The 16,741-nt window shown below is 38.2% G+C and overlaps 1 protein-coding gene and 1 non-coding gene across 13 annotated transcripts in view; both read left to right on the plus strand.

The window, feature by feature from the left end:
* The window catches only part of PAN3 (poly(A) specific ribonuclease subunit PAN3), a 116,978-nt gene that overhangs the window by 28,029 nt on the left and 72,208 nt on the right, over positions 1-16,741 (plus strand). For 10 of the 12 annotated variants that reach the window (XR_010837316.1, XM_059042066.2, XM_067016919.1 and 7 more), the window contains one exon: positions 275-436. The exons of the other annotated variants lie outside the window; for them this stretch is intronic. Coding sequence is in view for 9 of the 10 variants with exons in the window: in XM_059042066.2 (XP_058898049.1) it covers positions 275-436 (162 nt within the window). In the remaining variant the exon portion in view is untranslated. The remainder of the gene's footprint in view (positions 1-274; positions 437-16,741) is intronic. 12 annotated transcript variants of the gene reach the window in all.
* Positions 15,969-16,094, plus strand: LOC131743597 (small nucleolar RNA SNORD22). Its single transcript, XR_009331865.1, has one exon. It is a non-coding gene; the product is annotated as a small nucleolar RNA SNORD22 (small nucleolar RNA).

A 16,741-nucleotide genomic window follows, 5' to 3' on the forward strand; every position in this document is an offset into this window, starting at 1 on the left:
AACTCAGATTATAATGTATTTCACTAAAACAGTTGTTGTTTTATGTAATACTGTTGTTAGGACTATGGGTTATTTTGGAGGTGTGTGCGTACTGGGGGTGGGGACGGGGAATGGGGAATGGGGGTGGTGCTAAGGACATTAGAGGGAGTGTCTTAGAAATTTTACTTGTTTCCTATTCCACCATTCTTGATATCTTCTGTATGTTAGTTATGTTAGCTTAGATTAGTATGAGGGATGTTAGGAGTGGCCTGGTTTCTTTCCTTCTTTTTCCTAGCCAAGGAAGTATCGCCTGGGGATGCTGGAGGAGAGGCTAGTTCCGATGGGATCAAAGGCACGAAAAGCAAAGAACCCTATTGGCTGCCTTGCTGACAGGTGTAAATCAGGAGTACCCATCAATATGGTTTGGTGGAACAGAATCACAGAAAACAATTTACAGGTAAAAATAATTTTATTAGACATTTTTGAAAAGTGAATTATTTTGGCTGCTTTCTATGTCTGTGTGGGGTGGTGTGTATGAGATTGGATGATTTAGCTGATACACTTAGGTTTTTTGTTTTCTTGGTTTTTTTTTTGTTTTGTTTTTTGTTTTTAATCAAAGTAAGGTTAGTGGCCCATTCACTAACTAAATGATTTTGTTTTGTGGTTTTTTTTAAACTTTCTCTGCTTGTAGTATATTTTCCTATTCTTCCCTTGAATTTAGTTTTTCCCTTTTGGATTTTGTTTATAGTCAAGTTTAATTATTTTTAATACACAAAGTTGTACTACATTAAAAAGTCATATAAAATTTATTACAGAAAATCTCATTTATTTGGAGTCTGAACAACAGAAAGCTCCACATGTTGTCTTTTTGTACATTTTTACTAGGAGATAAAAATTGTATGTAAACTTGTCAAGTGTTGGCTGTAAAACCAACTTCAATAGTATGTTGTCTTAGAGTTATTATACATTTCAGTCTTTGTGTTATCTGTGCTAATGAAAATGAATTTTTATAACTCAAAGGCTAGCTTTTGTATGACTCTGAATCTGAAGTACTTACAAAATAATTTGAATTATATTCCATTTTAATTTGGATTATAATTATTATAGTCTCATTTAAAGAAATTGGTAATTGTATAAAATAGCTCTGTTGACCAAAATTTCAGTTTAGCTGGAAGTAGAATATCTTTCATTCCAAACTTTCTGAGTACATTGGTATTTTTTTAATATATTGCTAGCCAAAAGCCTATAACCCCATATACACATATCACACACAGAAAAGATATAACAGAGTCAACAACTTGGTTTTATTTCTGTCAGCAACTTTGTATTATGAAGGGGTTCACAGTATTTCGGTCTGTTTAGTGTTAATGCCATAGCAGTATCTGTGTTACCTTGGGCACAGAAATAAAGAAGTTATTCCAAAAATACTGCAAAACATGTTATTTGTCTCAACTGAAATTTTCATAGTATTTTTCTAAATATAAGGAAAAATAGGGAAATGGAGGGGGGGGTCCACATAATCAAATACTTAAAATTTCCGTGGAAAGTTTGTGATATGTCCGTCGTGAATAAGAATTCATAATGGACATATCCTTTATGAAGGGTGTTTACTGGGAATCAGGAGAGAGGTTTGATGTGGATTGTTAGAATTATTTTTCAGTTTTAAAAAGAAAGTCTGGAAGTAAATTGGGCTCCAGTTACATAAGGACAGACGCAGGTGGAAGTGGAAGTGCGTGCAGGTTGCAGGGGAAACACGGATGATGCAGCGGTACGGCCACTTGGCCGCCCACCGCTGTCCCCTGTACCGCAGGGGCGGTTTCAAGGTACCTCTCTTTAGCGTAGCTTGAAAAATCGTTAGATTCGTTTAAAGAATATATGCTAGGACTATGCTTTCTTTTTAGTTAAAAAGCTAGTAAGAGATTTGCATTCAGTGTGCTAAAGATTGAATTGATGCTATCTGAATCTAATATTTCAAATACTAGTAGTATTTTGTGTTTCAGATAGTTCAAATAGTTCTTCTTTAAGGATGTAAGGAATGCCTTATTAGCTCGATGTGATGTTGGAGGGGCAAGAATGCCTTACACTATCAGTCATGTGTTGAAGCATTGAAAAATACCCACCCGGTGTCCATTACTGTCTTTGTGGATCCCTAAAGTGGGTACCTGCTATTGTTTATTTAGAGCAAAGAGTATGTCAGTGCAATTTTCTTTTCTATTGGGGTTTTTATCTTTTTGTTGTATGAGAAAAGTAACTTATTGTAAGTCAATTCTTTACCTATGCTTTTTAATTTTGTATTACGTTTACCTTCAAATATTTTAAAGATTTTTCACATATAAAACTTTTAAAGGATTGTGTAGCCAGATATATTAATCTTTCCTGTTTCATTTGTTTCCTTTCCTTTAAAGCTTAGGTCTTCTCAGTCCTAAGGTTAGAAAAATATTTATCTATATTTTATTTTAGTGATTATAGCTATATTTCTTAAATGGTTACCTTTGGCCACGCACTGTGCTAAGCTCTTTACATGTATTCTCTCTTTTGGTCTCTTACGGGACAGTTGTTATTGTTAAATGAAGAAACATCTTCAGAGAAGCTAAGTCACCTTAAGGTTAAATGGTAGTCGGTGGAGGAGCAGAGATTTGAACCCATGTTCGTCAGGCTTCAGAATCTCTTCACTCCGGTGTAACATAGCTCTAGTTGTACTAGAGCTATGATTGATGTAATTGTCTAAATGGTTAACTGAACTTCTGCAGGACAGCTTTTGTTGAGGATGAGAATGGGTACGTGGTTTTCCAGACACGGACTGTAGCTTATACGTAACTCCACAGTATTTGTAAGGTCAGTCTTTTTTCCTCATGATTCATCTTTTTTTTTCTCAGTGACATTTAACTGCCTTTCTTTCTGGAACTTTAAATATTTGTTTACACTGATTTCTTAATCTTGACCTAACATCTTTTTGGAAAACAAATTTTGGAAAAACAAGTTTTTCCACTTTTGAAAACAAAACAAAAAAACCCAAGCAAACAACTAACTAAAACAACAACAGAAACTTTCTCTGAAAGTTTTTACCTGGATCATTCATAATTGCATTTCTTCTCTTCAGTGCTGCATTTCTTTCAAGAGCCCTATGATTCCCAGCCTTTTAGTACTTAATAATCTTTTTATTTATTTTCTACCAAGAATCTCGTGATATGAAAGAGTCTGTCTACTGAACACAGGGCATTAGTAAAACAGTGATTCATGCTTTCGTTCTAAAATATATAATATGCTAATTAGAGAATCAAAGAAATTTAATATTTTTCTTATATTGTGGAGGTAGCTTGGTGGAGGCTAAATTTATTTTTCATATAGCTGTTTGAAATAATGATCATACCCATCTGGTCTCCATTACTACTTCTGTGGAGTTCCCACTTGGGGACCCTTGAAATAGATTCTAGTCTTTTCTCTGATTTCTTTACAACCCATTTATTCCTTCAGTGCTTCGAGTTTGGTGTTAACCAAAAATTTTGCTGGAAACAAATCCCAAAGCTTGTCAGAGGTCTCCTGAATCACCAAATCCAACAGTTTTATCCAGTACTTAAAACTGCTGGCCACTTTTTTATTTGAAGCTCTTTCCTCATGCATTCTTGTTTGTTTGTTTGCTTGCTTATTTATTAATTATTGGCTGTGCTGTGTCTTCATTGCTGCGTGCTGGCTTTCTCTAGTTGTGGTGAGCGGGGGCTTCTCTTTGTTGAGGTGCGCAGGCTTCTCATAGCGGTGGCTTCTCTTGTTGCGAAGCACGGGCTCTAGGCACGTGGGCTTCAGTAGTTGTGGCACACAGGCTCAGTCGTTGTGGCTCATGGGCCCTAGAGCACAGGCTCAGTAGTTGTGGTGCACGGGCTTAGTTGCTGCACAGCTTGTGGGATCTTCCCGGACTAGGGCTCGAACCCATGTCCCCTGCATTGGCAGGCGGATTCTTAACCACTGCGCTACCAGGGAAGTCCCCTCCACGCATTCTTGACTGTTTAATCCCTGCTCTTTGTGAGCTCCTGTTCTTGGCTCACTTGTTCTTTGCTTTCCCGTGTATGCCTAAGATTCTTAAATTTTTATTTCTCTTAGAACTGTCTTCTCAGTTCAAGACCCAAATCTTTCATGCCTTCTGGTATCTTTGCATGTAGATGTATATCCCTCTATCACTACAAATTTGGCAAGTCGAGAACTCAGTGTATTTTTCTCTTCTCCAAATCTACTGCTTCTTTTATGTTCTCTTTATATTCCTTCTTTAGTTAATGGCTTTATCATCTTCCCAGTCACTGAGAGTACATAGCTTCATTTCTTCCCTGTCTTCTCCCATATTCTACCATTTATTATGAAAAGGAAATTACTGAGGTTTGACTACCCATTAATTGAAAGATGATACACTGGACAATTTTTACATTTGCCAACATATTAAGGCTTTACCACAATAGTGACATATTATCCCCATTTGAAAAATATGGAAATTGCAATTTAGACAAGGCTTATTGTTCGTAAGTGATAGAGCTGGGATTCTAGCCCAGATCTATTAAATTTTAAATCCTGAGATTTTTCTACTATATTGTCTGCCTCTAATCCCCATTCCTTAAAATTCCACGGTATCTTTTTATCCTTTCCTTTCTTTTCCTTTTTCTTTCTTTTTTTTCTTTTTTAAACATAACTGACATATATACCCTCAGTGTATCTTCTGAATAATTTTTGTCAAATCCCTTCAGGATCTGTTCAGCCTTTCTAGGGCTATCTCTTTAACTGTCCACACGTACTAAATTCTAATCATATGGAATCTTTCATACCTCATATAATATGAAATATCTTGTCAGTTCTCTGTACCTTTTTATCTCTGTACCATTGTTAATTGAGCCTAAAAAAACTTTCTTCCCTTTTCCTTTTTAAAAAAAATTTATTTTTATTTAATTAATTTTTTTTGGCTGCGTTGGGTCTTTGTAGCAGCACCTGGGTTTTCTCTAGTTGTGGCTGGCAGGGGCTACTCTTCTCTGCAGTGCACGGGCTTCTCATTGCTGTGGCTTCTCTTGTTGCAGAACACAGCCTCTAAGCACATGGGCTTCAGTAGTTGTGGCTCACAGGCTCTAGAGCGCAAGCTCAGTAGTTGTGGTGCACGGGCTCAGTAGTTGTGGCTCTCAAGCTCTAGAGCACAGCAGGCTCAGTAGTTGTGGCGCACGGGCTTAGTTGCTCCGTGGCATGTGGGATCTTCCTGGACCAGGGCTCAAACCTGTGTCCCCTGCATTGGCAGGTGGATTCTTAACCACTGCGCCACCAGGGAAGTCCCCCCTTTCCTTTGAGAGTAGCTCAAATGCTACCTTTTCTGTAAATACCTGCTCAAATACCTCAAAGAAAAAAGAAGGTTTTTTTTTTTTTTTTTTTTTTTTTTTAACTCTTTTCACAATACTTAATGTTATTTCATTCTGTCTTATATTGGTTGTTTACCTGTTTGTCTTTTCCAACTGAATTGTAAATATGTGCGACTAGGCATGTGTTGTTTATTTTTGTACCCTTAAGGTATTTTGCTTGTCTCTAAATGTCATTGTTGAATTTTATTTTCTTAGGCAATATGTGAAATTTGTGGTAGTTTATTTTAAGAATTTTGTATATTTTGAAAAATTGATCATAGGTTGTCTGGGATTTATAGCCATCATATATTACTATTGTTTAGTTTAATTATCACAATTGATTTAGAACATAGGGTGGTGATTTCTTTTGAAATGTTAGAGGATCTTCTCTTTTTGTTTTTTAATTCAAAATTTAACATTGTAGAAATATTCTTGATATTTTTCAGTCTTCTGAGCCTGGTTCTAGTCTTACTTCTTGACAGTGTTATTATGTGACAGAGCTCCTCTGTTTTGTATTTTTCTCGTGGTCTCAGTCTAAACCCTGAGCAGCAGGTGGTAGATGGAAGGTCACCTGAAACTCTGCGCCAGCAGTTCTTTGTTTCGCTGAAGTGCACGTTCACCTTCCTCTTTCCTTCGTCTCTGCCCAGGTGACTGCCCGTTCCTCTGCCTGACCAATCGGCATGTGAATTCGAGATTTTACATTTGTCCTGTGATTACGGTTCACATGCCGTTCGGGATTGAACTATTTTATCACCTACCTTATAGAACTATTGTGAGGATTCAAATTTCTGTTTGAATCTATTATTTGTATAGTAGATATTAAATAAATGTCCATTCCTCCAATTTGACCTCATCCCTCCTAAACTTGGTTTTTGTTTCTGCTTATTTAGGGTGCTGTCATTTATATTCAGATGTACGTGGCATTGTGGTATATATGGAAAGAAGCAGTGACATTAAGTGTCTCCTAGGGGCTCTCATTTTAATGTTGACTCATTTGAATAGTTTAAAAATTACTTTAAAAATGCTTTTTTTGAAGGGATAACAGTGTGTTCCCATCCTTCATGTAACAGTCAGATGTCAACTTGAATGAAAGGATGGGAAATGCATGGTTTTATAAACTTCTCAGAGTATTGCAGGTTAAGATGTACCTGAAAGTAATGACGTGTTACATAAAGTCTTATTTATATATAAATATATATATATTTATATATATAAAAGAGTTTATGTAACATGTAAGTCTCATTTTGTCTTAGACCTTTGGGAATAGTGGAAATATGAATCATAAATGATTAGTATTACTGTTGTTCTAGTTTAGCCCCAGAGTGACGTAACTGAATGAGAGCTGTGGGACTGCTGGGTGTGTTAGGAGATTCATACTTGTTAACATCTCTTTTGATGGTGTTTTCCCCCTTGTGGTCTGATTAAGTGGCATTTCTTATAAGTATTTAATTTGTAAGAATGCTCACATTAAAATCTCTTGGCCCACAGATTCTGCTGTAAATTCTAGTTGCTTGTTACTGATGCTTTTAAGATCCCAGGGAGGTTTTGGAAACTCACTGGATATGCTTCAGTCTTTAGTTACTTACTGAATTTTGGTGTTATTTTAGGAGATTTCTAGTCTCTGTGCCCCAGGAAATGAGATCCTTTGGGCTTTAGATGGAGTGGATTGGAATTTATAAGAGTGACGCTTCAGTGCATCTACGCAGGGTTCCTCAGGACTTTGAGAAGTTACAGAACTGTGGGGCAGCTACAATGATATTACTATATACGTTCTGATTTCTCACCCACAGCCCATCCCAGACCCTCCTCTTTTCTCCTCTGCAGCTGCTATTGTGAACCTTTACCATTCACCTCAGACCTGTTCATCCCCTCTGTCGCTTTTGAGTAAGTGACTTGTGTTCTTCAGAGGAGGGAAAAAAGAGAGGCCATTGAGAATGAATTGCTTCATAGGTTGGCTTTGTAACTAGGTACAACATTTTCACTTACACCCTTTCTCATTATTTTTCCTTTGGTTGCAGACAAACAGGTGTTCCTTTACTACATCCTTCAGAACCTGTCTTTAGTCCCTCTAGCAATTTATTTCATTATTTATCCCTTTTCAGTTTTAGACAGTCTCTCCTTTGACATTGATGTCTTCTTCCTAGCTTGGTCTTCCAGTACCAAGGAGTGCTACATGAGGAAATACTCTGTGGTCAGTACATTTGGGAAACTGTGTGATACAAGTTGAGAACTGCTTCGTACTTGTTGCTACCTTTTCACCTTTCATTCATCCCTTAATTCCCAGTGTTTTACCTTCCACTTTCACCCCCCACACACACACACACTACCTGCTTCTGAACATCTTCATCTATATGGTGTAAGACTTTAAAAACTCAGTGTGTCTAAAATGAATACTATATCTTTTCCCTCAAACCTGTTCTTTCACTCACACACATCTGTACACACTTATTCACAGCTATATGCCCACTCTCTGTCTTGGTTATTGGTATCACCCAGTTGTGAGTTCTTCTTCATTCTTCCATCTTCCATATCTGCCACATTCTTTGGCCACTAAGATCTGTTGATTGTGCTACTTTGAGATTCTCTTTATTTGTTGTTATTATTTTTTTTTTTTGCGGTATGCGGGCCTCTCACTGTCGTGGCCTCTCCCGTTGCGGAGCACAGGCTCCGGACGCGCAGGCACAGCGGCCATGGCTCACGGGCTCAGTCGCTCCGCGGCACGTGAGATCTTCCCGGACCGGGGCACGAACCCGCGTCCCGTGCATCGGCAGGCGGACTCTCAACCACTGTCACAAGCCACCAGGGAAGCCCTCTCTTCACTTTTAATGTTACCAAAGTACAGTCTAGGCTCACCTCCACTTCTTACCTGGACTATTACTATTGTAGTCTCTTACCTGGTTTCCTGCTTCTGGTCTTTTCATTCAAACCACTACTTGGTTGATTTCTCATCCTTGTCATCTGTTCTTTGTCATTAGAATACAATCCAAGTCTCTTAGAAAGGCATCCAAGGTGCCTCTTGATCGCTCAGGTCACTGCTGCCGACCTGCGGACGGTGAAGAGTGGCGTGCTCGTCCTGTCTCTGCCTGTGAACCTGCTCTTTGCTTGCTGTGCCCTTCTCTCTGCCTTGATGCAGCAAACTTGTCTTTTAGGATTCGATTCAAGCATGTGGTCTTATGACCTAGTTAGACGGCTTTAAGCATTTGTTCACTTTTCCGTAGCACTTCACCTTGCTGTAATTAACGTGTCTATAACTTACAGGCTAGCAGTGAATGGCACCCTATAGGTCGTTAATTTTTTTTTTTTTTTTTTTTTGATACATGGATGTTCTGAGCTCTCGGGAGTGTGGAATTGGGTTCAGGGTACATTCTGTATCTGTGAAATGCCAACCTGTGAACTTCTAGAACGTAGTGCCTATGTTTCAAATATTTTGTTCTCCACAGTGCCTAGCACAGCGCCCAGCACATTGTCTTTTATTATTAACTATTCACCTAGTTGAATGTATTAACCTGGATTAACGATTATGTGGTGAGATGAGTATTTGGCCAAATTTAGTCCTGAATTTAAGTTTTGTACATTTTCTTAAGTTTTCCTTTGGTATAGTTTCATGACATAAAATATCATTATGGAAAAATGTTTGAAAAATCTTAATATATGTTAAATTTTTTGATTAAATGTGGCAGGATTCTTGGTTAGAGAGAATGCCTCCAAGTAAATCTCTATTACTATGCAATGTGACAGATAGATTTTACTGGTATATAGTTATGGATAGAAGATGTACATAGGTATACAAGATAGTTATAGCTGTGTAAAGTAATTATTGCCTCTCTGGAATGTGGTGATGGTGTTGCTGTCTCCTGGACTACTCGTTAACTGACCTAAATGGATATTTTTGCTTCTTTTAGGGAGAGTAATATTTCTTCCCAACTTTATTGAGATACTGGGTTGGGCAAAAAATTCGTCTTGGGTTTTTCCTTAAAATCTTATGGAAAAACCCGAACAAATTTTTTGGCCAACCCAATAATTGACACATAAATAGGAAGAGTAATATTAAGAATTAACTAGGTAGAATATTGAGAATACCTCTGTGATGGTTAATGATTACTGTTATTGGAGAACTTTGACATGTAAATAACTTCTAATGGAAGAGCAAGCATTTCATCTTTTTTTTAAAAATTTATTTATTTTATTTATTTTATTTTTGGCTGCGTTGGGTCTTTGTTGCTGCGCACGGGCTTTCTCGGGTTGCGGCGAGTGGGGGCTACTCTTCGTTTCTGTGCGCAGGCTTCTCACTGCGGTGGCTTCTCATTGTGGAGCACGGGCTCTAGGGCGCGTGGGCTTCAGTAGTTGTGGCCCACAGGCTCAATAGTTGTGGCTTGCAGGCTCCAGAGCGCAGGCTCAGTAGTTGTGGCGCATGGGCTTAGTTGCTCCGCGGCATGTGGATCTCCCCGGACCAGGGCTTGAACCCGTGTCCCCTGCATTGGCAGGTGGATTCTTAACCACTGTGCCACCAGGGAAGCCCCTCTGTTTTTGTTTTTAAATGCCTTCTATCCTCCAGATACAGAGTTTACTTTTTTATATACATTGGTCCTACTGGTCTCAATTTGAATATTGCATATTCTCTGTGAATTCTTAATACCACTCCATTCAGTGATGATGATATGCAAAGAAAAGGGAGTAGTGTAAGTAGCTTCATAATTTACAAATCTTAACAAACTTCCTCAAAACTTTTTTGTAAAAGTTATATATGCTTATTGAAAAAAATTCACATATTACAGAGAAGTACAAAGGAGGAAGCAAAAATGTCCCATTTCCTCACCACCTAGAGATAGAATCTGTTTTAGCACTTCAGTGAGCATCTTTAGTTAGAATCCTTTTACACACCTGTGCACATGCACATACACACATTCTCCCTCTCCCTCCCTCCCTGCCCAACCCGTTCTCTTAGGCATATGCACACCATTTTACAAAAAGCAATTTAGTATAATTGCTGTATTGTAGCCTAATTTTACTTAATTTTTTCTCAGTAGTGGTATTGGCCTCTTTTCATGGTAAATAAAAATATATCAATTCACATGATTTTTTTAATAGCTACACACTGTTGTATCTACCATAATCCACATAACCGGATCCCTATTGATAGATATTTTAGTTATCCCTCCCACCACCACTTTAAAAAATCATTTTAGGGCTTCCCTGGTGGCGCAGTGGTTGGGAGTCCGCCTGCCGATGCAGGGGACACGGGTTCGTGCCCCGGTCTGGGAAGATCCCACATGCCGCGGAGCGGCTGGGCCCGTGAGCCATGGCTGCTGAGCCTGCGCGTCTGGAGCCCGTGCTCCACAACCGGAGAGGCCGCAACAGAGAGAGGCCCGCGTACCGCAAAAAAAAAAAAAAAAAAATCATTTAAAAAAACTGTGCTAAATGGAATCTTTTCTACTTGTGTGATTTTCTTCTTAGCCTAACTTCTTAGATGTAGGAATACTAGGTCAAAGGATATGCTTGTTTTTCATTTTGATACATAGTATCAAACTATTCTCAAGAATAGTGTTACCCATTTCTGACAAACTTTATGAAAGATGAACTAATGAGCATCTTTGGAAATTAATGTGCCTATAGTTTCACACTCTTATATAGAGAAAATGACTTTAAGCTGAGTTCATAGAAATTTTTTTGTTTAACTCTACCATAACATAAAGCTTATTACTAATTGGTTTTCATCTGGTAGGTTCTGACATACACATGCCACTTTGCCCTTAAGATAGTCAGATTATTAGTAGGAGAGCTTATATTTAAAAGAACAATAGTGTGAATCTCTTGTAAGCAGTAGTAGTCAACTTTCCTTCACTGTCCCCACCAATTTGAATCTGATTTATTTAGAGACTCATATTTCCTCTATTGGGTGGTTTTATCAGAAGGCCCAGTTTACTTCAGGAAATTTGTAAATTGTGATATTAGACTAATTTCACAATAGTAGTAGTGTTTTTTGTTGTGGTTTTGGTTTTTTTTTTAGTAGTAGTGTTACATGCTAACTTTTATAAGATGAAACTTGACTGGTCTTAAAATATTAAGTTTCTGAATAGCCCAGAAGTTGAATATATTGTGATAAGCTTTACATTGACCATATTTGGATATGCTTGAAATCTGGAGAAATAACAACCCATTAAGGCTAAAAAAAAAAAAAAAAAAAAAAAAAAAAAAAAAAAAAAAAAGAAAAACAAGTAGAAATATGAACTTGGAGGTTCTGGTTAGCCATTTGACTTCTCCTTTCTGTCTCACCCTGTTCCTCTTTATTCTGTGTTATTTATGAACACTGAAGACTAGTAAACATCGCTCTGAAGAGTGCTGCTCTGTATGTCTTTAAGTCTCATCTTTTCATGCCTTTTAAGATAATTTTTTCAAGGCAAAATTCTTGCCTATTCCTGCCTTTCTCCTTCATTATCAGTATCCTCTCTTCTACCTTTCCAAATAATTCACTGCTCTCTGCCCTTGCCAAGACACAGACACACACAGACATGCATACAACCCTCTACCTTGAGCGTGAATCTTTTGAATTAGTCCAAAACAAGGCCCCTTTGTCACTCTAAAGAGAGAAGAATAGTAGTGAAGATGGGAGATTGGAGTCATACATTCTGCAAAAAAGTAGATATGACTAAGATTAGTATCAACATTTTATCTCTCTCTTTTTTAATGATTTAATTCAGTCAAGGACAGTGGAGGCTTGACCTGATCAGTCTTTGGATTTCAGCAATTAAGTCATTAAATAAAACTTTCCTTCTCTTTCTTTCTTCCCATTTTCCCCTCCCTTTTCTCCTCCTCCTTTTCTTTTTCTGCTTCTCTCTCTTTCTTTTATCCCGGCTGAAAGTAGAAGGTGGGTTTGAGTTGTGCAAGACTGGAGTCAAGTTGGTCCGTTGGGATGATGGTAGCCTACGCTAGGGCACTGACAATGACCTGAGTAGAAGTCGTTGAATTTGAGAAATATTCGGGACGTAGAACAGACTCCGTGACCTGATGCTGACTTGGTGCTTCAAAGATAACTGCATTATCAGAAAGATAGTTGTGACATAATTTATCTGTTTAGGAAGTATAGAAAGCACAACAAAACTTGAAAAACCAGCTTTATAGGGAAGTAATTGATTTGCTCATAAATAATTTGAATTAATAGTTGCAAAACACCTCTTTACTAGTGGGTGTCTGATCTAGCCAAAACAAGGAGTTGACTAAATTTTATATATTTATAACTTAAGCTCAAATTAGGAATACCTTATGTTTGGAAAACATCACCACAAAATGTGTCTTCTGGCCAAGATGGAGGAACAGCGATTAGACTTACCCTCCCTCCAGAAGCAGCTAAAAAACTGACCGAAACATAGGAAACAAGTTTTCAAGACATTAGATATCAGGCAGTGAAGGACAGTGATCCCTGATAGATGGGAAACACATGAGGTGAGCTGCCCATGATTACCTTAGCTCACTGTCGGTGGGGAGTTTCTGAGCCTGGTGCCTGGAGCAGGAACTTGGGTGGAGCCTAGTGATCTCTCTAATTAGGGAGACCAAACTGGAAGTTTACAGAGGCCAAGCTGGATATAGTTCCCAAAAAAAGTACTGGAGAGGAGAGAGCTCATACATAGAACTTTGGACACTTACAGAGATTCTCCTTGCATCTTCAGCTGAGTACTGATCAGAGGCTATGAGTGAGGAGGTTACTTGAACTGGAAGAAGAGATTCCTGAAAAGATTACAGGAAATAATTCTCAGAGCTCACACAAGACCAAGACTAGTTCCTATTCCCACAAGCCAACATGGAAAGCATCATAATTCATGAAGCATTAAGTAGGGTAATGGGAAGTCTTTTGCCTCAGTAGTAGGACCAAATTAGCCTTAGAATAAATGCTGCCCTAGTCTTAACTATTAAAGCTTAAAAGCAAGACCTGAAAGAATCAGACTAATTTTTAATCAGTTTAATGACAATGGAGAACAAAGCTCAAGAATATTTATAGCAATAAAAATATATCTAGGACTTCCCTGGTGGCACAGTGGTTAACAATCCGCCTACCAAGGCAGGGGACACGGGTTCAAGCCCTGGTCCGGGAAGATCCCACATGCCGTGGAACAACTGGGCCCGTGTGCCACAACTACTGAGCCTGCGCTCTAGAGCCCGTGTGCCGCAAGAGAAGCCACTGCAGTGAGAAGCCTGAGCACTGCAACAAGGAGCAGCCCCTGCTCGCCACAGCTAGAGGAAGCCCAGCACGCGGCAGGGAAGACCCAACGCGGCCAAAAATAGGTAAATAAAAAGGAAAGAAGTTTATTAAAAATAAAGAAAAACACAAGACATCCAGCACCCCAAAAGATAAAAGTGATAATATTTGGCATTTGATCAAAAATTACCAGCCATGCAAAGAAGTAGGAAAATATGACCCATAAGGGGAAGAAAATGCAATCAATTATAATACATAAATAGTATATAAGGACGTCAAAAGAGTTATTATAACAATATTCCATGTGTTCAGGAAACTAGAGGAAAGATTAAACATGTTAGTATAGGTAAGGAAGACCTATTAAAAAATCCAAATCAAACCTCTAAAATTTAAAACTACTTTGTCTGAAATGAAAAGTATTGGATGGGATTAATGACAGATTAGACATTGCATCAGAAAAGGTTAGTGAACTTGAAGACATAGTGATAGAAACTATCCAAAAAATAGAGAAAAAGTGAGCCATGGGATAACTTGAAGCAGCCTAACACACTTGTGTTTTTAGTCACTGAAGCAGGGTGGGGGAAGGGCGCACAGAAAAAATATTTTAAGAAACAGTGGGCAAATATTTTGCAAATTGGATGAAAACTATAAGCCCATAGATCCAGGAGCTCAATGAACACAAGCACAGAAGAAACGTGGGGGCGGGAAACTGCAGCAAGCCACAGTAGATAAACAGCCAGAGGGAAAAATATTCACTTTTGAGGAAGGAAGATGTAAGTGATAGCATATTTCTTGTTGGAAACAGTACAAGACAGAAGACAGTGTAACAATAACTTTAAAATATAGGAAGAGGGAAAAAAATGTCAACTTAGAATTCCATTCTTGCGAAAAATGCAAGAATGTAATCTATTGAGTGCATTTAAAGACTTGTGAAATTTTGAATAAAATGTGCAGTTTAGTTAAACTTATGCACCAGTGTTAATTTTATGGTTTTGAAAGTATACTGTAGTTATGTAAGATGATATCTTTGGGGAAAGATGGTGAAGGATACTGCTACTTAGATTACTTCAAAATTATATATTTTTTTAAAAAGCAAAATAAACAATTTTTTAAACATACAAGAGTTGAAAGGATTCACGTGCAGTATATGTGTACTTAATAGATGTTAAAGAAAGTACTTCAGGCAGAAGGAAGAAAATACCTTATGGATCTATACAAAGAAATGAAGAACACTGGAAACAGTAACTACATGAGTAAATATAAGAAACTTTCCCCCTTATTCTGTAAGTCTCTTTGAAAGATAATTGACTGTTGAAAGCAAAAATGGTAATAGTGTGTTGTTGGGTTTATAACATGTAGAAATAAAATATATGATGATAATAGCACAAAGTCTGGGAGGGGAGAAATGGAAGTATAATATTGTGAGCTTGTTACACTATATCTGAAGTAGTTTAAAATTGAGTGATAGTTGGTGTTACGGACTGAATTGTGTCTTCCCCAAATTCATTAAAAAATATATATATATATGACTGTATGTGGAAGTGGGCTTTTAAAGATTTAATTAAGGCTAAATGTGGTTGTAAGGATGGACCCTAATCCAATATGATTGGTGTCCTTAGAAGAAGATGAAGAAATAACCAGAGTTGCACACACAGAGAAAAGGCCTGTTGCTGTGAGGACACAGTGAGAGGATGGCTTTCTGCAAGCCAAGGAGAGAGGCCTCAGGAGAAACCAACCCTCTTGGCTCCTTGATCTTGGGTTCTCACCTTCTAGAACTGTGAGAAAATATGTTTCCATTGTTTAAGCCAGGGCTGTGGAGCGGTATTGGTCGGCGGCCTGTTAGGTCCAGGCCTCACAGCAGGAGGTGAGTGGCGGGGCAAGCGAGCGAAGCTTCATCTGCCGCTGCCCATTGCTCACGTTACTGACTGAATCACCCCCCTGCCTCCCCCTGTCTGTGGAAAAATTGTCTTCCACGTTGATGGTCCCTGGTGCCAAAAAGGTTGGGGACCGCTGGTTTAAGCCACTCAGTGTGTGGTGTTTTATTGTGGCTCTAGCAGACTGAGATAGTCAGTGATAATATATGTACTGTAAAACCTAAGATAATCACTACAGTAACAGAACAGAGAGAGTTATAGCTAACAAGCCAAGAGAGGAGGTAAAATGAAAATTTACAAAAGCATTTAATCCCAGAGAAGGCAGAAAACAAAAGAAAACCAAAGAACAGGTGGAAGAAATGGAAAACAAGTAACAACATGGTAGATAGATTTAAACCTGAATTTATCAAGAATCACATTAAATACAAGTCCTCTAGACATCCTAATAAAAAGGCAGAGATTTTCAAATTGGATTAAAGAAAAAGAGCAAACTCTAACTATATGAAGCTGACAAGAAACCTGCTTTAAACATAAACATGAAGATAGATTAAAAGTTATACCATGTCCCGGTGAAGAAATATTCACATGTCTTACCTCCTGTCCTAGTCCCAGAGCCTGTAAAGGTGAACCCACTGGGGCTGGCTGGGGGAGAAGAGGAAAGCTTGTTCCAGAAGGAACTGTCTGAGGGATCATAAGAACTTCTAAACAAGGCAAAGGAGGGAATAAATTACTGGTTGAAAATCGAAAAAAAAAAAAAAAGTTACACCATGCACTAGTCAAAAGAAAGCTGGCACAGCTATATTCATGTCAGAAGAAGTAGATTTCAGAGCAGAGAATATTACCAGGAATACAGAAGGTCATTTGATAAAGGTAAAGGGGACAGTTCATTAGGAGCATAGACACGCCATTTTTAAGTGTTTATGCACCTAAAAACAGAGTTAAAATATATGGGAGCAAAGCTAGTAGAATTGCAAGGAGAAATATGCGGTGATACAGCTTTCAGTACTCCTCTCTCAATAATAGAAGAGGAAGAAAATCAGTAAGGAGATGAGAGGCCTGAGCAGCTCTGGTGGTTTACTCCTAGAGCCCTGTGCCCCACAGCAGCCACATGAGTACTCTTTTCAAGTTGACATAGGAATTGGTCACCAAGACAGACCAGTTCTGCGTCTTGAAAGAAGTCTGAGTAAATTTAAAGGGGCACAAGTCATATAAGTGTGTTTTCTGACCACAAGAGAATTAAATTAGAAACCAATAACAGATCTTTGGAGAATCCTCAAGTATTCAGAGACTGAATAACACACTTCTGACTTACTCATGTGTCAAAGAGGGATTAGAAA

This window comes from Kogia breviceps, chromosome 16 (assembly GCF_026419965.1).
Source record: "Kogia breviceps isolate mKogBre1 chromosome 16, mKogBre1 haplotype 1, whole genome shotgun sequence".
NCBI lineage: Eukaryota > Metazoa > Chordata > Mammalia > Artiodactyla > Physeteridae > Kogia > Kogia breviceps.